Source organism: Parasteatoda tepidariorum, chromosome 1, assembly GCF_982258835.1.
Source record: "Parasteatoda tepidariorum strain Cologne lab strain chromosome 1, Ptep-v5.0, whole genome shotgun sequence".
Lineage (NCBI taxonomy): Eukaryota > Metazoa > Arthropoda > Arachnida > Araneae > Theridiidae > Parasteatoda > Parasteatoda tepidariorum.
The window spans coordinates 2,131,048-2,158,656 of NC_141755.1; the positions used below are offsets into that span (position 1 = coordinate 2,131,048).

The following is a 27,609-nucleotide window of genomic DNA, read 5'->3' on the forward strand; positions in this document are numbered from 1 at the left end:
AAAAGATATTCAAAATCTCTTTAATATTTACGTGTTATGAATAATCTTAATACGGGTGAGTCGCTACTTAATATTATAATCCAAAATGACATTGCAAACTAAAGTCAGTGGAGGGACAGCCCATAGAGGGCCTACCGTACCCATCTCAGTTTTCTTGAACTTGGGCTCTGTGGTGCCGGAGCAGATGTTCCGGTTAGGTGGTCAACCGAATGCGAAACCCACAGTGTTTAGTTCCCAAGCACGCTTGGTACTCATTTTATCGATGGGATGAAAGGTTGAGTCAACCTTGCCCGGCCCGAGGATCGAACCCAGGACCTGTGGCAGGAGAATGCAAAGCTCTACCACTCAGCCACCGGGCGTCTGACATTGCTAATACCAAGGAAAATTGCCTTTCTCTTAGCAATTGTACATCAAATAAAAGGGAATAGTATTAAAGTCCATAAAATATTTCAAACAACTTGGTAGCAGCCTTCAGTTTTTTATTTTACTACAGATTATTGGATTAGCATAAGCAAATGATTTGAAAAGAGATTGATTTAAATGAGGTATGATATTTTTTTTGCATTGCTTTCAATATTTTCGCTCTAAACAATCTCATCCTCAACCATTAAACACTATATAGTGACAATTATTCATCCTAATTTTCCAGATTAAAAAGCATCTATAAATAAAAAAGTTGATTAAAATTATTGCAATCCATTGGACGTGCAATGAATGATGTCAATAAACACAATCTTCATCTGCCACGAAATCTAGAACAATTTCCCGAGTACGCCCAAAAATATCCCTCTCTTCAAAGGAAACACTTGTGCGACGTGAAAAGGGGTATACATTATCCCAATCTTCCATCATTTCGTCATATAGAACGGGATAATGCCCTGCATAAGTTACCTGATGAACATTGTAGGAACACAACGCTTTGCAATCCAGGTAAATATTGTTTTTGCTACTCGTCTTTTACTCATTTCTAAGATTTAAAGCTAACATAACGATTATTCGCAAGAAAATAAAACAAATAAGGGAACATTATTTCATTTTTTAATACGAACTCGTAGTAAAAATATGCTTAGAGGTGGCCCCTAGGCAAAAACTGGCAATTTTTTGGCTTCAATTGTGTCAGCGTGCAACATCCTGCCAAATAAAAAGACGCCAAAACAAAACATAATTAGAACATTTAAAAAAAAATAATTCGATTAAAATGCATTTTATATCAAAATAAAAAAGGGAAGATTTCCGTTTAGTGATCTGCGGCAGAATAATCGCCAAGTGCTGAATTTAAAACAAATGTTTTTTTTTTTTTTTTTTTTTTTTTTTAAATAAAAACCCCTCGACGGAAGGGGACAAACTTGAAGGGTATAATTCGCAGCCACTCCTGGCAAACTTCTACAAGATTGGATTTTATATTTTTAAAATTTGCAAATTTAAACTACATTTAGTGCTTTGGCGATTGCAGTTGGCATTACAAATAACGATACGTGAATTTACTCAAAATAAAACAAGGAAATTACGTAAAAATGGAAATGCATTTTGTCTAATATGTATTCTAAAAAATAAATATCGATTTAATGTAGAGGTGTCCGTGCGGGTTTCCATAAATGAAAAAACATGGGGAGCAAGGGAAAAGTCGCCAAAAAATGTGGACCTCCATCAACTTCTTTAAAATTTATTTTATTAAACAAACTAAAATTAAGTAAAATTAATTAAATAAAAAAAGTAAGTACCGAAAAGTACTCAAACTTGCTTATCCTGGTTACCAACTTAGCAATAATCGTGGCATGTCAATATACCGAACTCGTTGTGTTGAGATTTAATTTTTAAAATATTTTTACCGCATGCTATACTGCAATGAAAAGAAGGATTATTTGCTGTCATTATCTTCATTGTTTACCAAATGAAGTTTCATCTTTAAAAAAATGTTTGGGGACGTTGAACCCCAATATCATGCAAAGTTACTGCAGTCATTATCTTCGTGGAAATTAAACCATCTTAAACTTGATTAAAGGATGACTTGAAAGAAACATGGATCAATTAAAATACATCGAAAACAAATTGAGACGGTGGTGCGACGTTTTGGAAGAAGTCAAAAAATCTTGTTTCAACAAGGGAATTCTCAATTGCATTTTCCGGGTTGTCATTCTGATTTCGCTCTCTCTCTCTCATTTAATTTGTTCGAATTCCAGTTCTATATTTTTCTCGATGGTCTCCCCTTCTACATTTCGATCCTCAATTATCACCTCTGTAAGATTCAATTTTAGCTCATGTTCTCTTATTTATTTTAAATATTTTAGTGATTTTTATAATATTAATCAAAACAATAACTGACATTGGGTCGGTTATTACCTCGCTTTACTTTGAAGTAGTAAGCTGAAAATGAACTGTTCACGCGTTTTGAAACATTTTGAAAACAAAATGAATTTATTACATTTAAATTTAATTTATAGTTGTTTGAACTGGTGTAAAGTAAATGCTAAGAAAAATTTTTACAAGTGGATTCCCTTTCACAGAAGAACCAAAAGTTGCTCTTTTTTCATTTATTTCATATAAGACTCTGAACAATTTCTTCAGCTCCACAAATCAGGTGCCGGTTTATAAAGTCACAATTCGTAATGAACATCAGGAGCCTGCTTTTGGTGTCTTTGTTTACATATTTTTCTGAGTTTTAAAACTGAACTTAAAAACAAGATTAAAAATAGAATGATAAAAGCATTCTTATTCTTGAGCAGAATTGTTTAAGATTTAATTATTTGAACAATGATAATTATTGTTCAAAAAAAGTTAACATACAGGAAAATGTGCCTGTTGTTGTTAATTTACGTCGCACTAGAGCTGCACAATGGGCTATTGGCGACGGTCTGGGAAACATCCCGGAGGATGATCCGAAGACATGCCATCACAATTTTGATCCTCTGCGGAGGGGATGGCACCCCCACTTCGGTAGCCCGACAACCTGCACGCGAAGTCGAGCACTTTACGGTAGCACAGTTCAACGAGGACCAATACCGCACACCCTCGGTCCCTACGCAGACTGATCCAAGTGGATCACCCACCCGCACACTGACCGTAGCCAGTGATGCTTGACTTCGGTGATCTGCTGGGAACCGTGTCTTAACGATCAGTCCACTGCGGGACGAAAATGTGCCTGAAGTGTGAAGATTCGTATCTTCTGCATGTTAGAATTCTATTGATCAGAATCAAAATTTAGAATTTTACAAAATATTTTAACACTTAATGTATCATTTTTAACCCTTTTTTTCAGGATTCAAAGAAATCCTTATTGCTCAACATCTTAAATATTTGTATGCATAAAAATCTACAATTTTATATTTTTCTTATGTTTTAAATCTTGTGATATTCTTAGCAAAAAATTTAAAAATATTTTTTTTTTGTTTGTAATTTTTGATAGAAAAAATTATTATTTTAGAATGTTTTGAAGATATCCCGCAAGTTGAAAAACCTTTTAGGAAATATCAGGTATAGTAATTTTAAACTTATGAATTGAATGCAGCAGTAATTTACGTATAAATACTGGATATTGTAATTATATACAGAAGAAATTTTATTTTATCAGAGCTTAAATCTATTATATTGATTATATTTACAGCTACTGCAATTCACAATAGAAGTTGCGAAGTATGACTTATGTTGAATGGGATTAAAAACAGTTTTGAAACTGTCAAATATCTCGCGAAATATACATCGGATCGAAAAAGTGAAAATTGTCGCAATCAATATTTTTAAAAAGCTATCCATTAATACCAAACTCGATCTTTGTTATCAATCTTGAAACCTTGAGAACAGGAAGGAGGGACTTCGAAATCTTAAACATGAACCCTTATTTTTTATTGCAGATTCGGATTCTTCAGAAAAAAATTAGCCGTATTTGAGTTGTTGGTATATGGATTTTGTTTCACAGATGCTGGTGCTACCGAAAAAAAAATTAAACATAAAAACATGACACATGTGTTTGAAATGATCAATCTCGTGATCCATCAGATTAAGAAGATGCGAGAAGAAAATAGACTCGTTCAAATTTAGTTTCTTTTTATCAATTTATTTATTTTTTTTCTTCCAAAAAATACGGAAACATTTTAAGTTTTGTTTATTTTTATTTCAATCTCGAAAGTCATCAGATTAAAAAGATAAAAATAAGCACGTTTAAATATTTTTTTATCAATTTAATTTATTTTTGAAAAAAATACCGAAACTTTTTTAGCCTTATTTATTTTTATTTTCATTCGGAAGGGGTCTCGAGTAACCACCGTTTTAAACAGTTTGTACCCTTTTTAATTTTCATAATCACAGCGCCATCTGTGAAGCGGAATGCATTATCCTATAATTCAAATAAAGTTACTTTTTCTCTGGAATCCGAATCTGCAATAAAAATAGGGGGCTCATGATTAAGAGTTCAAAGAAGCCCCTGAACCAACCTTTGTGGTTGGAGTTAAAAGATTGAATTTTGTATCATTGGATAGCTTTTAAAATATATTGATTGTGTCTAGTTTCCCTTTACCATTTTTTTTTTTTTTACAACCTGGTATGTTACTACCAATGTATGCGTTTAAGAAACTAAATGGGTCCAGAAAGCCCTAAAACGATAAAATGAAAGTTGCTGGAAAAAGTACATCACTTGTTGCAAATAACTGAGTGCTGATAATAACAAAATATAGCGAATCTTCGATTGTTTTTTTCCTGTTACATTTTATCTGAGAAATGTATCTTTCCTCGCATTACAAGATTTTCCACGAACTGTCTACTGCTACTGCTATAAATACTAGTGTGTTTTAAAAACAGGCAATGCCGTACACCTTTAATCCTCATCTTTTCCTACATCGACTGTCAATATACAAATATAATATCAATTTTTTTTGCAGAACCTTCATTTTTTCTCCTTATTTACATATTTAATATTTCATATTATTCCATTTCTTTTCCAGATTGCCAGCTTCGATAAATTCGTTGAAAAATATTCATTCGCGCCTCAGTAAGTTTCAAATTTAATGGTAGGCAATCACATTTTTTAAAATAAAACTAGTAATACTGAACATGCTAATCGTAAATTTGTATTTTAGGAAAATTGAAATTTGCATTCGTTATTTCTTAAAATTATTGTTGTCAGTAAGCATAATCGTGAAACAATTTAACGTTATTGTTATACTTTACAAAAGCATTGATTATATTTCGCAAATACATTAATTGCCTTTTATAAATATCTCTTCATTTAAGAATATAATTGCTACCAAAAAGTAACTATATTTTACACTTATAACCTTTTATGTAGAGCCCTTGATTCTTTGCTTATTTATTTTATTATTGTTATTATCGTTTTACTGTTTCAAGATAATTTTCTCTTTATATTTAACACTAGAACGATAGTAGAGGTCATTTTGGACGCAAATCAATCATGAGAGGCGCTAATTTCTAAAATAATTCTATCAGCTTTCTTGACTTTTGGGGCCTTACCTACCTTTTGGAGGTATTCAAAAGCATTATTATTTTTATTTATTAAGTTACATATTAAGTGTATAAAATGAGGCACAACCTAGAGTGATTATCGTGGTCAAGATGACCGCAATAAAGATTTAAATGCGTTTCTTTAGATATAGCATTCGCTTTCGTTTTATTTATTTAACTGGCTCTTGCGCCTAAATACATCGATATAGTACGAGTTTTTTTTTTCTTTTTTAATTACAGAGATCCTCTTCCTATTTGCTATCGCTCGCGTCAGACCCCGACACTGCAGCTCTTTTAAGATCTTTTCGTGATATGCGACTAACGAATCGAAATAGAAACGACGCATTGTTAATTTTTCGGAGCAGTGTTAAGATTTTGTGCAAAATTCTAGTATTTGTTTAATACCAGGAGAAACTTAGAACCATTTGAAAATTAGTCAAGCAATAGAGGATTTTACGAATAATTTTTTTTTTTACTTTACTGTTTTTGTCGTGCTGAACACGGATCCACATTTTACGATCAAAAATTTGCGATCAAAAATTATGTTTTTTTCTCTGGAAAATCTGGAAAAATGTGCTTTTTCACATCGCTTTCTCTCATTTTTTGTTGTTGTTGCGCAAGATGAAAAATTTCTGATAACATATTTGAAAAATAGAGAACATTTCCTACAAATTCCGTAGAGGCAATAAATCAAAAAGTTAACGATCTCGGGAAAAGTGACTATTGTACTAAAATGGAAATGGAGTGCACAGAATTTCCATTTGACTTCTAAGTGTGAGTCTACAAACATTTGGAACATGCGGGGGAACAGGATTATGAAAACACTTCTAAGACAACTCTATGAAAACGGTCTTTCTTTTAGACTGTTTGGAAACTGTCTTGGACGATTTTATATTGCAAAACGGTTGGCATAATTTGAGAGATCATGCTTGAAGCTTGAAAAAAAAAATGGTGCCATTTGTATCGATCAAAATAAGTGTAATTAAGTTCCTTTTTTTCTTTTATTTATAATAGCATGTAATAAACAAAAAGCATTTTTATATAAATATCGCAATCCTGTAGAATGAGCTCGAAATTGTTGGTATCAAAGTTGGAAAAAAAATTATTGACTTTCTCGCTTCAGATAGATCAAACCAAATTTTGCATGGATAAAAATGACACCATTTCCAAAAGCTTCAAGCATGATCCTTTAAATTGTGCCAACACTTATGCCAAGTAAAATTTTCCAAAATATTTGCTGCTGAAAGATATCGTTTACATAGCGTTAGAAAGAAGTGTTTCTATAATTTTGATCAACCATTGCCCAATACGTTTTAAGATAGCATTTTTTTAAGCTCGACTACAACCAATCTTTTCTTAGAAATTGAAGCTTCTTGATTAAAAAGTAAATATTTCATTTTAATTCAAAGCCCAGTTGCATTTTTGTGGCGTTCTTTATGTGTTCTAGCAATTCTGGAAATTATGAAACATTTATTTCAAAGTTTAAAAAATAGTGCCTAATCTTTTAGAAACCTGGTGTGTCCAGAGCTTGATATATTGAAAGTGTGTCCAAAGGAAAGACGAGACTGGAAGGACACGTTAGCAAAAGAACACAGTACGTATAGACTAACCCACGAGGGGCTTTAAATTCATTAGTGGTAGTTAAGTTGGGTTAAATCTATTAAGAATTTATTTAAACACATCACTTTAACTTTAGAAGTGGAGAATTTTTTTTTTTATATAGATGCATTTGATTTAAAAATAATATAGTGGTGGTCATAAATGAAGATGAAAGAATGTTTATGAAAGCTGTTTTTAACCTTTGACGGGAACTAATTTTCCCTAGCACAGACCATCTTCACTGTGTTATAACTCTCGGGGGGAATCAATTTTTCTACTTTATTGATTTATCAAAAAATTGTAGTTCTCAAAATGCATCCTATGGTGATCAAATCGGCATTTTTGCGAAAAATGGACATAAAAATGGTTCTTAATTTTCTTTTACATTCTCCTAGTTTTCAAATGTATTAAACTTTTGCACTCCCAGTACTCTATGCCGTTTGAATTAATGTAAACGCTAAATTATCCAAACTACTTCATACAGTATTTTAATATAATTTCTAAAATTCATAAAATAACGTGGTTACTAATCAATAAGGTTTAAATTGTGTTCATAGTTGTCAGAGTGGTGACTTTGGATTTCACCTTATAGATGTCAGTGGAGTGCAAAAGGCATTTGTGCTTTCAAAAGGACGATTTCTTTTTTTCAGAAAAGGAAAAAGTGTATCACTATTTAGGATTTATTTTGAAGAAAACAGGATGTTTTTGTCCCATGTTTCTATAATATAAATATTTCTGTTCAAATCTGAAGTCAATTTACAGTGCGTAAAAGAAAAGAAAAAAAACAGACCACCCTGAATAACTTTTGGGTTAATGATTGGATCTTACGTTCTATGCAAGAATGGCGCCAGACTCTGCCCGACAAGGGGTCAAGTCTCCCCCGACAGGGGGGCTCAAAGAAATTAATTCAAAATATTTAAATTAAAGCGAATTTTATACTTTAAATTTTTTTCTCATATCATTTTTTTCAAGTGTGTTTCTAAGAATCTAAAATCTCTAATATTGAGACCATAATGTACATATTCCTTTTAATGTAAATTTAAATATAATTATTTTTTCTGTTATCGATGTATTTTGTACTGTATGGTGTAATTTACTATACATTGTAAGAGTAAAAATTACTTCTGTAATAAAGAAAAATAGTTGTAGCAGTATCCGCTATTTCAAAAAATTTTTACGCTTCTTACTCTATCATAACGCAAAAATTATTCGTTAATAAAAATTTTAAATTTCATGCACATTTAACAAAACATTTAAAGAACATTTTAATATAAAATGTTATTTTCATATACATCGATTGGCTTTTGAATCATTTAAATGTTTTGCAAATAAAGTTTTAAGTACATTTTTTGCATCCACGTACTCTATCTAAAGATATCATGCCCCGTTTTGAACGAACTTCGAAATGGTTATGCCCATAAAATTGCAAAATTCGAATTTTTTAAAATTGTTACGTAGTTTAATTTTACGGATAAAAAAATAGCTATTTTAATCAGGGGACTCGATGTTAATATATATTGTAAATAAATACAAAGAGACTCTTAAAATTTCTCCTTGCGATTCCTTTTTCTTTTCAAAGACGCTTTTAAAGTGAACATCTATGTCCGGCAAAATGCTAATTTCTGCATTTGAGAAAAAGAGTAAGTAATATAAGATTCAAACACTATAGCTCAAATTTGTAATTATTTTTAAATTTACAAATTTTAAATTTGCGTCTGAGAAACGAATATTAACTAACTTAAATTTTTTTTAAAAAATTGCCAGACATGGCTGCTGTTTGTCTGCCTATGTTTTCGTTTCTCTGCAAAAGATTTCTGTTTCGACCTGCAGAAGTTTTTTACAAATTGACATGCGCCTGCAACGAATAACCTTTCACACAGTTAATTAATTATTGTTTACCACATATCAACGCGAAACATTCTTTCCTCTACGATTTCAATTTGCTTTTGCTGTCATAGTTACGAATTTTAAGTCACAAAAAATGGACACTAAAAACTAAGAAGTTAGGGGACCAAATTTCGAAAAATAAGAGTTTTTTTAATTTTATTTCTCAGGACTCATTTGACAGATTTTGCTTCAATTCTGCATTTTTACATTTAAAATCGCAAATTATGAAAAAATTGTATACTTTACATTTCTTAAGTTTCTCGCCTTCCCTTAAATAAGGTTATAATAAATGTTTTCTAAAAATTTTATTTTGCATGAAATTATCTTTAGAAAAACGAATAGGAATTGATTGATCTGATTGGAATTGTATGCAAAACTTTTTCAATTCGCAATTTGCTTAAAAAAAATTGGGCTATAGTGAAATACGCAAAAACTAAAGTTAACATTAAAGGGTGCTAACTTTAAATGGACTCATTGATAAAGCGCGCTCCTGAAAAAACTATTAAAACAATATTTCTAGATTGAAAAGTTTTACAATATTTTGGGAGTCAGAAATCCGTCGAAAAAAGGTATGTTTAACAATCGGAGTGCGTTTTTATGTCTAATTTCCTAAATTAAAATATCGTTTGGACTAATTGATTAGTATATTTGATGTCACCCTCTCGAACCATTAAGAATGAGTCCAAGAACATGAAGATCCGAACTTAAGATTAAAAATTATTCCGGTGGGTCCATTTATTTTTTTGCGCACTGTATATTCATTTGAAGTATATGTCAATATTCCTGATAATAGCAAAATATTTTTTCATTTTTATATATAGAAAGGTATATTTAGCTGGTGGTTATCCATCTATATGTGCTTTGTTAATTTTAAGGATTATGATTGAGAGAGGAAAATAAGGTGAAATGATGTACACTTTCAATATTAATATCAGATATAAATAAATAAAAACGTCTCTCATTTTATCCTTTTTGTTAATTTCACAGTAATTGCATAGTAATAGCTTCGAAATAATAGCTCAATGATAATAATGATAATATCTCAATCTCGTCATCTCTCAAGAGCGTTTTGATTGAATCGAATTTTTTTTCATACAATTGCAAAAATTCGTTTTTCCAAAGGTAGTGCCATGCAAAAAATATAGTTTTAAATAGTTATAAAAAATTTAATATTTCTTATATTTTTATTTATAATATGCGTTGGGAAAATTCCGAATCCCGATTTTTGAAATCCCAGTGTTGTAAATGGCGACTGATGCACGTTAAATCTGTCGAGTCGTAAAGTCCTCCATGTTCCCATAACAAATCAATATCTCTGGGGGTACTTATCCAGGAGTTTCCTTGTCTTCTGGATTGGTTCAAAAGTACAAGGCTACGGATCTGAACATTAGTAGTTGTAAATCCGAAAATTGGGTCGGTTGTTCAACGACGACGGATAAAATAATATAAAATAGCATGACATAAAATTTTTTACATAATTTTATGGAAGGTAATTTTAAATTGCAAAATACAAAATTTGAATGAAATCGGTTGAATAATTCGAGATAAATAAAATTTTAAGCAAAATGACTTTTTTAAAATGTGATAACTCAGAAAATAATTGATCAATTGCTCTGAAAGTTTGCATTTTGAAATGTAAAGGATGTAAAAATATGTAGAACATACAATTCAATATATTTTACTATTATTTAATAAACTAATAAAAAATAACAAATAGTTGTTTAAAATTATTTTTGCTTAAAAATTTGTGCATAAAATGTTTTTTTGTAATTTTATGCAAACATTTTTCAATACACTCAAAAAGTTCTCGTGATAATAGGCTATAATCGAAGAGTGAAGTTAAAATTAAAGGACACCTTTCCAACTCTCTCTCTGCCATAACTTCAGACAGACCCTATCTTCCAGATTGCCGTTTTTTTCTCAATTTGAAAATTAAAAACCTAAAACTATAGACTAACTTGCATATTTATCCAGAACAGAATGCGCTTTTCTGTTTATTTTCGTAACTTAAAATATGGTATTGATTCTTTGTACGTGAAAATATGATTAAATCAAAAGTTAATCAAGGTGTTCCCGTTTTCCATTTCATACACTGTACATAAAACAATTTACAAATATATATATATATATATATATATATATATAAGATGAAAAAATTCTTAAAATTTTTTTTTATTCTTATACTTTCATTTTGCTTGAAAATTTCAAAAAGCAATTATGTGATCCCATAAACCATTGATAAACACATTACATAAAAAAGAATTTATAAAGAAGAGGACGTGCCTCTCTTTCTGTCCCTCAAGCTTTTGTCAGATATTCCCCCAGCGAAAAGGTGCGATTATTAGCAGTTTGAAAGATAAGTTTCCAAGAAAATGAAGATGTGTCTGTGGGAAAGGATTTCTAAGGGACTTCGAAAAGTCGTCAATTTCAGTCCATGTCTAATCGCATCCGGTCTCTAGTTTAACAATGTATGGGCAAAGTTACAAGTAGTGCAGTGAAACTACAATTGCATAGAATTTACAATATATTTCACTAATTTTTGTTAGTTATTCTTAAAAATAAACAAATAAAAAGTCAACTACGAAATTTTTTATTAGGCATTTGTAAATGAATTTGTGGCATTATTTAGAAAAAAAATGTGACCAGACTATTTTCCCTACGAGACTCTAAATTTTTCCCGATGGGAGGGAGGCTGCCATGCCCGACAGGGGTGCAATTGCCCCCCCCCCCCTCTGATCCCCTACTGGCGCCGCCCTTGGTTCTATGATTTCATCTTAAAGGTTCAAAGGGGTGACCGTAAATAGGTTAGTGTAGACGATATTACGAAATCAGACACAAAAACGTACTTTTAAACATAACCCGTCGACCGACGCAATTTGGTGAGCAGAGTCCAAAGCTTGGACCCATTAATATTACTTTTGGCGCGAATGTCTCGAGAATTTTTTTATCGAGTTGAAAACATTTTGTACACAATAAGAAAATTCGTTTGTCTGCAGATAATTCCAAGCCAAATATAACTTTAAATAAATATTTATTACTTTCTATTATTTAATTTAACTTCAGGCGAAAGTCTTTTGAATTGTAAGGTATACATTATTTATATTCCTTTTACATCATTTTAAAAAATGCAACTTTAAATAGTAAAATATAAAATATGAGCAAAATCGGTGGAATAGTTCCTGATGAAAATTCATAAAAGCACGACTTATATAATCACAAAAGGCAATTTTCATATCGTTACAGTATATATGGACGGACATTAAAAAGTTAAATTCGTGATTAACTATCTCCCATATATGCTTGCACTAATCTCCGAAATATCAAAACGTAAAAAGCTGGAGTTAATTCATATTTAAACCAAGCTCATATTTTACTTAGATAGCTACTACTTTGTATTTAAATAATTCCTTATATGACATTACTAATGAGTTTTTTAAAATAATTCTTAGATTATTATTTTTAGATAATTAAACTATTTATACAGATTTATTTTAATCATCTGATGAGAGCTGAGAGCAATTTTCCTGCCACTTTTTAACTTAACCGGAGCACTTAAACCGGAACAGATTTTAAGGGTTAAATTATGTTTTTCAGGTTCTTTGAAGTTTTTTTTTACAATAACAGCAATTATATATTTTGCCATAGCTGCTAACCCAGACTATTTAAGGCGGAAGCCAAATAACAGTTTATGGTAAACTTAATTAGTTTAATTTCGAACTCATTTAAAATTTTCTCTGTCCAAAAGTTTCATATATATGTTTAAATTGTTCGCTTGTAGTCATATTTAAATCAATTAGAAAATGTTGAATCATAAAATTTACGACCACTTTAAATAATCAAATAAATGTATTTCGTTGAAAATAGACATCACTCTAAACCGATGAAGTCCTCTGGGGGGCGGGGCGGAGACGAGGGAGTGTTGCAGGGATACAAAGTGTATCGTTTTATTAACTGTTATTTTGTACATATTGTATATGGTCCTTATCCTACCTTAGATATAATTTAAATATAGCTTTTTATAGTGTTTAAATTTTTCATCATGTACCTTTATTTTTGTAAACTCCCCCAAACCTTTTCCTTTAAATTTCATTTCTAAAGAAGGAGCAGATAGCCCCTTGGGGTAGGTACCTAAATTCACATTGGCATTGAGAGGTGTGATTTCGTGTAGTTTTTATATTACAGTAATTTATGAATTCTTGCAATGTTCTCTAAGAATTAATATCACCTGGGATTCTGTCATACTAGGGTTGTAAATATCTCGAATAACAGAGGGGAAAAAACCTTTCGTTAATAGTTTGATGTAGGGGACAGTAGAATATTTGTTGAGCGGAAGTAAGTCGTGATTCTCATGCTTATTTTCATCCTCCAGAAAACAAACTAGAATTGAAGATTTATGACAATTTTTTTTTTTCCTTCTACTTTTTCGGTAAATTAACAGGCACGTGTTTTCTTTAAAGGTTAAAGGATTTTTCAATTTTGCTTATTAATTTATAATTTTTTTTTAACTAAATGTATTCAAGTGGTCATTTCTTTTGTGTAAAAATTCTTAAATGATAAAAGTAGGAAATTTAAACTTCAAATGAAATAGTATTTTTTTATATCTATACATAATGTACTGGTAACACTATAAGTGGAGGGATGCACCTTTTATATATTTTAAGAATGATTGTTAAGAACAAAGTGCAAAATTATACGCACTTTAGATCAGCGGTTCCCAAAGGGTGTTCCGCGGAACTCTGGGGTTTCGTCGAAAAGTTAAAGGGGGTTCGGAGCGTTAGGATATTTGTTTAAACCAGTAACCTTTGAAACCTTTTATTATAGTTAGATTTAATCCATAATCCATTATTTATTTCATATTCCTGTTGCCATTTTGAAATTATTTGAAGTAAAATGCATCGAAAAAGAAATTGACAATTTTTTTACTAAATACAATTTCTTCAATAACGATATGTTGAAGAAATTATGATAAAAGTTTTTTTAAAAAACTTTCATTATCATTCTCCATCGAGTGAATATTAAAACCAAATTTGTAGATAAGGAAATATGCTTCCTTAATAATGATTTTCAGCGTTTACAGCAGTTTGTTTTCATTTTTATTTCAAAGAAACCCATTTTTCTTCTTATTTTATTCATTTTCAACAACAAACATATATTACACCCAAAATAAGTTGATAACTAGACTAGATACAGCTCCGTGACCGAATTGAACGAACGGACATTAAAACTAACTTAAGATTATTAATGATAAAGCGATGAAAAAGTTTCTTATTAAGTATTTTAAGAATCAAGTCTTTTATTCGTAAATACGTTCGCCACTGTATTTATTTACTTTTATGATGATGAGGTTCGGCTCAAAGAAGGTTAATAATTTAGTGTGGGAAACGCTGCTTTCGCGAGGACCGCAAAGAAAAATGCTATTACTGAAGAAGAAAAACTTTTTTAATTATCGGAGGAAACGGCAATTATCACCTCAAAGTATTTTCCCGCAGATCAAAGTGGTTTTGATGTTTTTTGTCCAACCTTTCTCTTTAGTTTTCTCTAATAAACATTGAAATATATCAATTGAATTTATTTCCTAGGTGAGGAGCTTTCCATTTATGTCGATCCTCATTTAAAAGCTAAAACAGTGAGTTGAAATTTTTGTTTATAGTGTTTATAACATAAATTTCCTTAGATTAATAGTGTGATTAGAAAACCCAAAGTAAAATTTAATTCATCTTATTTATTGAATTATGAATTCATGAACTTTTTTTTAAATAAACGTACGTAGATTAAATATTTGATTCCCTTTTATATTTTTAGGTTTTGCGCAATTGGTTTAAGAGAAATTAATTTATCCCGGAAAAAACATTTGATAAATATCTATTATTACTATAAGGTCAATCGAGACTTTTGAATTTTGCAAAATTTTGTTTAAAACAAAAATTGAGCTTTGAATGAAAATTAAAAAAAAAAAAAAGATCCTAAAAATAACATTATGAAACCTAAAATAAAGAATTTTATAAATTATTATTAGACAAGCAATTTATCATCACCATTTAACAAGTAATTAACCCTTACAATTTAGTTTCAAGTTTGGTATTTTGGAATGAAATGCAATATTCATGTAATGTAAATAAGCATAATGTAAAAATTCGTGTCATGTAAATAAATAAAATGTAAAAATTCATTTAAAAACTCACGAAAGAATCGAGTCCTGCGTGATCAAACTATTTCGTCCATAGTTCGTAGAATTTTTTCCAAAAAATGTATTTATAATCAGCGAGTTTTTATTTATAACAATTTTAGAAATGAAATAAATAAAGAGAGAAAAATTCATTTTCATAATTTTAAAAAGAAAAAGATTTTTTTAAAAAAGTGACAGAAGGGGCCGTTCATTAATCATGTCACGACTCTCGGAAGGGTGTCGTGAAAGTGTGAGGAGGAGCAGGAAGTGTGACATTTTAGTTAAAATATTTAAAAACAGCATGTCTAATCGCTATCATTGTTATGCCCATCCATAACATACGTGTTATGTTTCTAAATTGTGTGTTTATATGATTGTATGTTAATTAAGCCTGACATGTGACAAAAAAAAAAGGTAGCGGGGTGTGTGACAAAAGTGAGGAAGGGGACAAAAAGGGTCATTAATGTACGGCTTCAAATACGTTTAAGAAATAGTGTGAAGTTCAATTTTCAATCTGGCGAAATTTTTCCACCAAGTTGAAAATCATCCAATTCACAACTCAAACATTTTTATGATCTTAAACACTGTAAGGTTAAAGAAACTTTTATAATATAATAAAATCAGGTTAGAAAGGTTTTTTTTCCTCCACCATACTGTGGCCGTTTTTTTTCCTTCTTTCTATGTGATTCGCAACTGGAGTAGAGAGAGCTGAAAAAGAACAACTTGACAATCACGTATAACAGTTATTATAATTTGCAATACTTATGAAAGGTTAGTAACACTAATAATTCGGTAAAACACATAACGCTAGATTCTTCAAAGAATGTTATTCTAAATATTTCGTTTTTTAGATTCTCGATATCACGATGAGTTGGATACATGTGTCATAATTATTACGTAAAATAATATTTTTAGAAACATTAAGTGTACAACTTTATAAGGGATGCCACAGGCGACTAAAAATGTAAAAAGTGTTGATTCATAAAAATCTATTAAAAGATATTAGCATATTTCTTCCAGTTCACTTTTGAAGTAAATTAGCTTTAAATATGAATAATTTTCATTGTATACTATGGTGGTGGGTACAAATAAAAAATGAATTAAACCACTTCTTACACTTTAAGTGGCATCCCTGCATTATAGAAATTATTCAAAAAGTTAGTTTGGGTAAAAGTATTCTTGGGAGATTTAATTATTCTTACTTAAACAAAAGCAAATGTTCATTTTAATGTACTGTATAGAATTACCGTTTAAAGTCAGTGGCGAATGAGCACATTTCGAGAACCTTAAATAATTTATTTTTAAATTGTTTGGAAAACGAGTTGGCAAATAAAAAAACTTTCGCAATAATAATCATTTTAATAATAGTTTTTCGTACCAAAATCTGTTTAACATAAAAATTTCTCTATTCATTTAAATACGCGAATTTCGTTTTCTTTTTTGATAATTTTTAAAACATTGCCTTTCTGAAAGATTAATTCATTCTAACAACATTCTCCGGAGGTTTTGATTTAGTTTTACTGACATTAGATTTGCTAATTTTAGGTGACGTCTGGTTCATGCGATAGCTGTCATATACTACGGGGCACGTATGTCATTTTTAAAAGTTTTACTCCTTTAAATCTTTCTGTTTTTCAACATTTTCCGTAGGAAAGGTACAAAGAAATCTTGTATTGACCCAAAAGAATTTATTTGGGGATATTATATTGAAATATTTCGATGCATGCATAAAAAATATGTGATAGCCAGTTTAAGATTAAATTTAATGTGTCATTTATTTAGAGGCTTGCAGAGAGGGGGCAATTATGGAAAAATCGAGGTATTTTTGAGGTATAAATGAGGTATTTTTAAAGGTATAAAGGAGATTGTTATTTAAATACGTCGTTAGGTTGAAAAGGGTGCAAATAAATACCTTAAAATAAACCTTAATTATAACTTCAATATACCTCCAGAGGTATATTCAACTATTCCAGAGGTATTTATAACCTTAGGTTATTACTTATCAAAACCTGAAATATATCTTTTTACACTTGTGGAAGTATTTATTCAACAACCTAAGGTGCTTCATCTAACACTTCAGGTTATTATAAATCTATCTCAGGTGTAAATTTTAACAGTTGGAAAAGTAATTTCTTACTAACGTGAGATGTATTACGTTCTACCCCAGATAGTTATATTTCTACCTTAAGTATATATTTTTATGCTTGTAGAGGTATTTATTGATCTACCTAAGGTGTGCCATTTTACGCTTCCAGTTATTATAAATCAACCTCAAGTGTATTTTTTGACACTTGGGAAAGGTTATTTTTTATTAAAGTGAGGTGTTCCATGTTCTACCTTATTTCATAACCTCAAGTATAAATTTTTGTTATTTTTAGAAGTATAAATTTATCAACCTAAGATGCGACATTTTACACTTCAGGCTTATACGAGGGTTGCTATTTATATTTCTGGCCTTGGCAACAGTAAGTGTTGCTAGGCGACCGCAGACGATTTTAATCGAAAGTTTGATATTTTTAAACATAAATTCAGCAGACGATTTACCATTATAGCTTCATTTGTGTTGTTGACAGTAAATTGAAAAGTTCTTCTCTTTCAAAAAATGGAATTGAATCGTGAACATTTTCGTGCCATTATTTTTCATAACTTTCGACGTGGATTGTCAAGACAAGAGTCCTTCGATGAACTTAATTCTTTATTCAGCGATAAAGCGCCGTCCTACAGCACTGTAAAAAATTGGTATAACGAATTTAATCGTGGTCGATGTTCGATCCAGGACGAATCCCGTACAGGTCGTCCAAAATCCGTTGTTGGGCCAGAAAAGATCGATGCATTGCGTGAACTGATAAAGCAAGATCGTCATGTGACATATTGTGAGATAGAGGCGCCTTTGGACATTAGTATGACTAGCATCAATAAAATATTGCATGAACATTTGAGAATAAAAAAAATTTGTTCGCGTTGGATCCCGCATAATCTGACAAACGCTCAAAAAAAGGCTCGTGTCGATTGGTGCAAGGAAATGCTGGAAAAATACGTTCAAGGTACATCAAAGGCTGTGTATAACATCTACACAGGTGACGAATCATGGATCTATGCATATGAGCCGGAAACAAAACAGCAATCAACTGTATGGGTCTTCCAAGACGAGGCAAAACCAACAAAAGTTGTTCGAGGAAGAAGCACATCGAAACAAATGATTGCCTGTTTCTTCGGCATTAACGGTCATGTGGCAACAGTGGCGTTAGAGCAACGCAGGACGGTCAATTCTGAATGGTACACCACCATTTGTTTGCCAGAAGTCATCGGAGAAATTCGAAAAAAGCAGAAGAACAGGCGAATAATTCTTCATCATGTCAATGCGAGCTCTCACACATCGACTCAAACAAAGGCATTTCTGACGGAGCGAAAGCTACGGTCATCCGCCGTACAGCCCTGATTTGGCACCCAATGACTTCATCTTATTCCCACACATCAAAAATAAATTACGTGGACAACGATTTTCGACCCCCGAAGAAGCGGTTGATGCATTCAAAACGCATGTTCTGGAGTTACCTCAATCGGACTGGAAAAAGTGCTTTGAAAATTGGTTCAAACGCATGCGAAAGTGTATTGATCATCATGGAGAATATTTTGAAAAACAATAAAACCATTTTCGATCCTACATATTTGCTTTTTCATTATTAGGCCAGAAATATAAATAGCAACCCTCGTATAGCTCAACCTAAAGCTGTTTCTTTCATTATTTATTCAAATCTCAAACATGAAGTGTTAAACAGACCACCTAGTTTATTAATTTTTAACCTCATTATTATGTATAGAGATTATATATTATATAAAGAATAATGCATATCTTTAAATTTTTTCATTAGTAAAGATCTTCATTTATCAACCTTTAAGATTACACCTTGGCAGTAATTGCTTCTTTCCTTAAACTATAAAAGAAAGTTTCAAATACATAATTCTCCTGTAATTTTAATAGATTCAATTAATTCATCTTGAAATGACACTCATCCGAATTCTACAGTTAAAAAAAAATTATTTGTGGGAACTCACTTTTTTATAAGATAAATGTCTAAGGTGCTTGAATTTTTAAAGCTAGAAAACTGCAAATTTAAATAATTAGTCAGCTGAAATTCAAAATACTTTTACTTAAAACTGAAATTTTCTTTTCTTTACATAATTATTTTAAATATTTATTCCATCTACCTGTTGAAACTTGGAAGTATTGGAACCTAAAAGAAAAAAAAAAAGGAATTAGTACGAAAGTGATATTTACAATAATAGCGACAGGTTTTAAAATATTAAATATTAGAAATTGTTTTTTTCATTATTTAAATTAGCTGGATAGAATTAATTTTCTTTTTCAGATAAATGGCATTCCACTTCTGTCATTTCTATTCAATCCTCGTAGCTAAAAGCGTTTAAAAGTATGACAGTCACAAAATAAAATGCACTGAAGAAAGTACTATCATTAACAACCTTTACTTTCAAAGATATAATTCCAATCTTATTTGGAAATTTTAGCACTTTTTATTTTCCCATAATTGAACCTACATCGTTCATTATGGCACTTGTAAGTTTGATGATTAGATTTTCTTTTTTTTTTCTTACAAATCTTTAAACTCAATTAGACTAGTCTATATTTTAAAACTTTTTGTCCGACTTTATGAAACTAATAGTTTTTTAATAAATTTTTAAGTTTAAGTTTGAAAAGGACTTTCGTTATTGTCAATTACAGCAGAATTTCTTAAAAAATAGTAATTTTAATATTTTAATCAATGTAATCAGGAATCAACAAACGTTTAATAACATAAAATTTTAAAGTTATGTACCATTTGTATGCATTTTTTACACTCAATCGAATTAAACTAACCACAAGCTGATAGGAGCATTTGTTTTAAAGTTGTGAGCAATTTTATGAGAGGAAAATGTTTAAGAGAGAACGATTTGAAATAATGCTTTTAAAAGAGGCTGAGTAAAATATTTCCTATGTAACTTATAATACCGAGCATAATAAAACTAATTGTTAGTTGTTACAATCATTTGTTTAAATATAAAAACCTTTCTCATATGATGAAATTAAAAAAAAGCATTTAACTCTTAAACAATAAGTGCTTTTATTTGTAATTGACTTTTATTCAATTCATCACTAAAATTACGTAGGAAACAATACTGACTTATTTCTAAAAAAATTAAGATTTCCGAATTTCATTCAATTCACCATTAAAATTACATTAGAAACAATACTGACTTATTTCTAAAAAAATTAAGATTTCCGAATTTCATTAAATTCATCATTAAAATTACATAGAAAACAATACTGACTTTTTTCTAAAAAATTAAGATTTCCGAATTTTATTCAATTCATCATTAAAATTACATTAGAAACAATACTGACTTATTTCTAAAAAAAATTAAGATTTCCGAATTTTATTAAATTCATCATTAAAATTACATAAGAAACAATACTGACTTATTTCTAAAAAAATTAGGATTTCCGAATTTTATTAAATTCATCATTAAAATTACATAAGAAACAATACTGGCTTATTTCTAAAAAAATTAAGATTTCCGAATTTTATTAAATTCATCATTAAAATTACGTAAGAAACAATACTGACTTATTTCTAAAAAAATTAAGATTTCCGATATTCGCTCATTTTTTAAGTAGTAAATCATAAGCAGCTGCATAAAAATTCTCATAACCCTGAAACCAATTGTCATAGAAACTTGAAATCGGGTATTAAATAATTTTGCTTAATGTTCCAATAAGTAATGACAATCTGCTTAGCAAATAATTAACATAGGTAAATTGCGAAAAAATAACATGTTGTGAAAAATAACAGTTCTGTAATCAAATATAAAAAGTGAACTAGTATTGTTACTAGTTTTCAGTTATCAAATATCAGGAAAAGTATTGTTATCAACAATTACATTAATTCAGAAGTTTATTATGTGAGATTACTTTTTCTTTTTGGTATAAATTCAGAACTCTTTCCCAGGGGAAGGCTGAGAAGTAGCTAGCTAGCCACTTCTTCCTCGTTGCTGCACATGTGCTATTTACAGTCTAGGTCATCTCAGCAATATCAGGGAACTACTTAAGGATAAGCTCTGTAAATATATATATTATGAACATAAGAGAAATTATGAAGGTTTTATTCAATTGATCAACTTACATACTGCTACGTTAAAACACATACATTTAAGCAAAAAAATAAAAAAATGTTATATTTGAATAAATAGAAAACAATAAAATATACTGTTCGTAACCTGCTTTAACGATTCACCAGTTACCCTAAACAGCGACAAGGAATATTCAGATTTTTCTCTTTTATTGCTAAACCTACAACAATAGCCTCTAAGAATATCAATAGCCTCTAAGAATTATTCAAGATCAGGACGCGTCTTTAAAGCAAAAATAATAAAATTTAAGTTTGAAAATTGAAGCATATTTGATTAAAAGTGATTAAACTAAATTAATAAATGTCAAACACACTTAACAAATTTCGCATAAACTTTCGATTGTCAACACACACGCCATTCGCCGGCTCGCACGGAACTCTGGGAAGTGAGCAAGTTATTATGAAGTGTATTTTAAACAACCACCTAATAAGCTTGTGTATAAATAAAATGTAACTTCATACACCTCAATAAATACTAGACTCTCTTTAGTTGAAATAAGGTAACTTTTTAATACCTCAAAAATACCTGATTTGCTATAAGTATCAGAAAAAAAAACCTGTATACCTTAAAAATCACTTCCTCAATCTAGTTGATATGTAGTCAACTTTAAACAACTTTAAGCTTAGATATAAATAAAATGTGTGTGTGACTTTATACACCTCAATAAATACCTGACTCTCCTTAATTTAAATAAGGTGAAATCTCATGTCTCATAAATACCTTTTTTGTTACATGAGTCAGAAAAACTGTATACCTTGAAAATCACCTCATCAGCCTGGTTGATTTGAAGTGAATTTTAAACAACCTCTAAATGAGCTGAAGTGTATGTAAAACAACCTGGTACACCGTACAACCTTTATGAGGTAAATTTTAATGGTTCTTTTCTCAGCAATCTCAAATATACCTCCGATACCTCAAAACAACCTCAAATATACCTTAAATTTTCGTAAGGGGACATTCTATTGACTATGAAGGACTCTTGAAATAAATTCATTGCTATTGCTTTGATTACTAAGATAGTTGACACTATTACTAAGATAGTTCTTAACAAGAAAATGGAGGAAAATCTTTCACGAAGAATTAAATGTGAATAACTGTAGCAATGAAGTATTAAGTTCTTAAAAATTAAATATTTTTAATACATAATAAAAAGAATTGAGAATATTTTGATGAAAATTATCCATTTTACGATACAGAATTATTCTCATTTAATTTCTACGTAAAAATGAATTCATATTACATAGATTTAAATTTTTCGTTCCAATTTTTATTAACATTCCCTCCTCCCGCTCACTATACCAGGGCTCGAAAATACTCAGAAATTTTACCCGTCCCCGAGGACGGCTTGTCCAACAATGTACCCGTCCTCCTTTGAAACTAACCCGTAGCTTCTTCATAAATAAAAATATAATTTTCTCTTATTTATTACAAACATCTATATATATATATTTCTCTTACACGGCGGCAAAAAAAGTCTCATTACAACTCTCCGAATGGCAACGCTAGAAAATCAACCAATGATTGCCGCTAAAAATGTCACATGCTAAATCTCGCTGAGGTGGCTCAACATATAGCGCTTTTGAAAACGGAAACTGAAATAACCTGAGAGAGCATCAGCTGCGGCAATCTCATACTATTAAGCTAGGCAGAAGTGAGTAGTCTTTGTCGATAGATCTCTATTTTAGTATTTTGTCGGAAGCGCTTTTCTTTCCACGAATTTATATGTTACGAATTTATTTGACGATTTTTGATTTATATCACGAATTTATTTGTTTTATCATTTTTATTAGTTATTCATTGAAAAATGGGTCTCAGTCGTGCTGTTACGCTCTAAGATTTTATACTATAGCACATTTCTAATAGGTTTAACGAATTACAGGTCATTTATTTGAATTCAAATTTATTTTAATGACTTGGTATTTACTAAAAAGATGTAATTTAAAAAAAAAAAAAAGTTATATGGATTTGAATGATTGTTTTGAATTCTTAGAATTTTGTGCATTGGCAATGTACCAAGCTTGAGCGAAGCGAGCTTGGTTTGCGAAGTAAACCATATAAGATTGCGTAGCAATTTTCGGGGGATGGCGAGCGTTAGCGAGCAGGGGGCGCAGCCCACTAGTTTATATAAATTGCACGATGAATTAGTAGTTACTAGGATTACATTATACAGTAATAAAAGAAATACTAGGTTACTAATAGTAACTTCGTATTTCTTTTATGAAATAATTTCTTTCTTTTATGAAGTAATTTAAATGACAAAAGTCAAGTTATCTGAAATGTCAATTTATCCGAGGGTATTGCGTTTTTTAAATCAATCAAATATGACGTTTGCCAGTTCAGCAATCAAGCCAATGATTTACAGAGGTTTCTGCACAGAAATCTGAAAGGGGTTTTCCATTTAGGTAAATGTTTATAATTGCGTTTAACGCTTCTTGCTTAAGACCAGTACGTAATGTGTTTTTTTGTAAGTTCACAGCTGAAAAGCTCCTTTCAACCCCTGCAGTACTCCCAAACAATGTATCCAGAAAATGTATCACGAAGATTAACGGGAAAATGGCCGTCCGCGCGGACGTCGGATTCGAGAAATTCGTTGTCCGCGGGGAATTTTTGATTGCCGAGAACGGGCGGTTTTTCGAGCCCTGCACTATACTCTTTACAAAGAATTTGTCGCAGGCATCCTCTTCAGGTAATATTCTTAGAGGCTATTTCACCCTTTAATTTTAAAAAAGTGAGTTTTGGAAAATTTGAGTCAGGAAAGTTATTTTATTTTACGATATTTTTTATTGTATTCATTTTTAATGACAGAGATATTTTATATGCATTCATTGAAATTGTGTTCAAAAAGTTTTTGACTGTTACGCTATTTATTTTTAACATAATTAGCCGTTTCAGCTATTTTTGTTTTATTTTTATTAAAAGAGAGAGTAATAAACGTTGCTATCTTATTCAAAATTAAAGGTTCAAAACCAGAACTGGCGTTTTTTTATTGTAAAATAATTCTATGACAGTATCAATTTACGCTACAGTTAATGATAAACTTATTGAATTGCTGTTTAACATTCAACATAAAGTAAATGAATTAATTTTTCTTATAACTATTCTAATAATAAATTTTTTGTGAAGTAGCCGAAATTAAAATATTTATTTAAAATTGCAAAAAATGCTTAAAATGAAATCTCACTTTTGCTCTGAGGGTGAAAAACATTTGATGAGTTTTATTGTAACCGAAATTTAAGTAAGAAATTAAAAATCAAAATTGTACAACCGAACAAAATGATTAAGTTTAAATCTGCCGAACCAAATCTGTGTTGGGTATTTTAACAGAAACAGAGTAGTTTTTATTCATAAAAATGTTTCTTATTAAAATAATCGCAAGAGGGATTGGCGAGAAAGCATTGAATTTAATATGAAATTTTTGCGGTAGTCTCGTTTATTTTCCTTCGAATTAAATTTTTGATATTCTCTTTTGTTTGCGTGTTAAATGACTTTAAAAAGTCAAAAAACTCTTCAAATTATGAATTAAATCGTTTTCTGTTAGGAAATAAAATAAACATTTCATTTGCATTTTTCTTATATTAACTGCAATTCTAGTTCATTTTTTCTAAAAACAATCCAACAAAAAGAAAAAAAAATTAGATAACTATTTGATTTGTTAAATGAAATTTTCGACTTACGAAAGAAAATGATTACCAGAGTAAAGTTAAAGAAGAAAAGCGTTTTTGCATACACAGCCTGACTAATAGTTAATAGGGTCAACAATATCATCTTATAAAGCAAATTCGCTGCAACCTTAATTTGATATTATATTATCGTCCCTATCTATCTTTGATGATTTCGATGACGAGATACTACGGTTTAAGGAGGACATTCAGCAAAAGAAAAATCTTTAAAAAATCCATTATTTGGTTTTTAAGATATTAAAAAAAATCACAAGTTATAAATAAGTAAAGTGCAACAAACCGTGTCGGAGTTTTCCTTATCGAGTTATAAGATTATGAAAGGTCCATACATCAATATTTAGTTCTCGTAGATAAAGTTGCTTTTCTCGTAATGGAATCTTCCAATGTTCTCACAACTTCAAAAAGTTCGTCGCGCACCAATTTTTGTTTTATTGCCATAAATTTTTTTTCATGTACTCTTCTATGCGCCTTGTTCAATTTTAAATGCATTTGATTAATTTAATACCTTAATTTAATATTTTAATGGTCGAACATACATAATTGAAGCATTTTTATCGAAGAAATTTTTAGTGAACGAGTAAAAATTTAATGCTTAGGTACGTTATATTTTTATAGGGTTACCGAAACAATTTAAATTTATTTAAATACCTATAAACAACGTTTTTAGGTAAGAATTTTAATAAAATAAATAAAATTCGTTCACTAGGAACTTTTCAATTATCAACAATTGAAAACTGCCCTTTTAGCTAATAACTTTAAAGTCAATAAACATTATACACAGGTTTCTATTAATGCTGCCAATATTCTGTTAGAATTTGAAAACATTCGAAAAAAATTGCACTTTTTTATTTTCAACGCCCAGTGTCTACATAACTAAAACTGAATCATGTCATGGTTTTAAAAAATTTGCACTATATATTGTTTCAACGATGAACCAACTTTTCTGTAAGGTTCGAATGTGTTCCTTCGAAAGTTTTAATGAATAATAATGAAAGTGAAATAATTTGAACACCTCAATATTTTAATGCGGTTTCGACCACCACCCTGTATCCCTTTCAGATAAAATGCAATTGTTTTATCTGTTGTCGAAAGGCGATCATTTTAAAGGATAAAGAGACATATTTAAAAAAAGCGAGGAGAAAATCCACAAAAATTTACTACCATTTTTAAAAATTTTACAATAATGGTAGTAATTCTCATAACAAATCAATACCTCTGGATGGGCCGGGATAGCCTGGTTGGTAGGGCACTGGACCCGTGTCCAGGAGTTCGTGGGTTCGATCCTTGCCGGCCGAAGACTCCCCGTGTAGCAAAGGGTGACTGATGCTCGTTAAATCTGTCGAGTCACGAAATCCTCCATGTTCCCATAACAAATCATACCTCTGGGGGTTCTGATCCAGGAGTTTCCTTGTCTTCTGGATTGGGTTCAAAATGACAAGGCTACGGAGTTAAATCGTAAACCCAAAAAATTGGGTCGGCTGTTCAAGCACGGTTATAAAAAATAATCCGAGGAAGGAAGTTCTCCTCCTAAAATAGCTCAGTAGTAGACGGATCCATCAAAAGAGTCCTCCACGAAGGGACATTTGTCCCAATACTTGATCATGGAGTTCCCTCGTCTTCTGGATTGGGTTCAAAATGACAAGTCTACGGTGTTGAACATTGGTAGTCGTAAACTCAGTATTGGGTCGGCTGTTCAACAACTGTTATAAAATAAAATAATCCGAGATCTTTATGTGACGTCCACGCGGAAAACTAATAGTAGGGATGTTTTGCATATTAGGTATGTAATATTAAAAAACTAATTAAAAGTACGAAATCAAGCAATATATAATTAATCTTAAACTAATTATAAAAGTAGTAATAATTAATATTAAAAAAGTAATTATAATTAATATTAAGAAAGTAATTAAGTTAGAAAATTAATATCAGCAGAAATCCTCCAACACGATTATTGCAGATTATCTCAGATTTAAAAACCAAATTATCACAGCATCTGAAGATCGGTTTAAAAAAAACAAGCCTAAAATATTATTGAGAAGACTAATTTCTTAACTTACTCAATTTACTGAATGTTTCAGGTCCATAACAACATCTTGAAATACATTAGTAAGAGAAAAGAAAGAACTTTCAATTCCAAATAATCACCTTTAATTTACCGGAATTTGAAAAATAAAAAGACATTCTTTATTTTAATGGGTTTCTTCGGAAAAATTAATACCCAAAATATTTTTTGACAAACAGCTGTATCATTATTAATAAAAAACAAAACCTTTCGGGGTCACTGAATGCGTTAACTGATTTAGTCCTTCGCATATTCTTGAAAAAATAATAGCTCTTTTATAGTTTCTGATTTATTTAAAGATGTCTCTTAATGGGAGAAATAGAAAACTTTGATTGCAAAAATTATTTTAATTATATTAAACGAAGCAATAAATTTTTTTTTTAAATCTCTATTTTACAGGTCATGTGATCGATACAAAAGCTGGAATGCTGCAGCTATGCCAGACTGGTATGTGCAGAAATATTAAAATCCCGTATAAAGTCTTATGAAAAGTTACCTTACCTTAATAGCTAATCTTGTATAGATTACCAGATAAGCAATAAATTATAACAAAGCAAACTACTTCCAGACAAATCATT

The 27,609-nt window shown here is 30.4% G+C and overlaps 1 protein-coding gene and 1 long non-coding RNA gene across 2 annotated transcripts; one reads left to right on the forward strand and one right to left on the reverse strand.

Annotated features, from left to right (window-relative positions):
- Window positions 1-710: 710 nt before the first annotated feature.
- Window positions 711-27,579, forward strand: LOC139425418 (uncharacterized). The gene is made up of 7 exons (XM_071180279.2): window positions 711-930; window positions 3,422-3,471; window positions 4,935-4,981; window positions 6,960-7,045; window positions 14,517-14,563; window positions 16,649-16,692; window positions 27,431-27,579. Exons 1-7 carry the CDS (start codon window positions 711-713, stop codon window positions 27,495-27,497), a joined length of 561 nt encoding a protein of 186 aa, XP_071036380.1. The 3' UTR covers window positions 27,498-27,579.
- On the reverse strand, window positions 19,235-25,706 carry LOC110282022 (uncharacterized). The gene is made up of 2 exons (XR_002376559.4): window positions 21,072-25,706; window positions 19,235-19,338 (listed from the first exon to the last, which is right to left on the reverse strand). It is a non-coding gene; the product is annotated as an uncharacterized LOC110282022 (long non-coding RNA).
- Window positions 27,580-27,609: the final 30 nt, after the last annotated feature.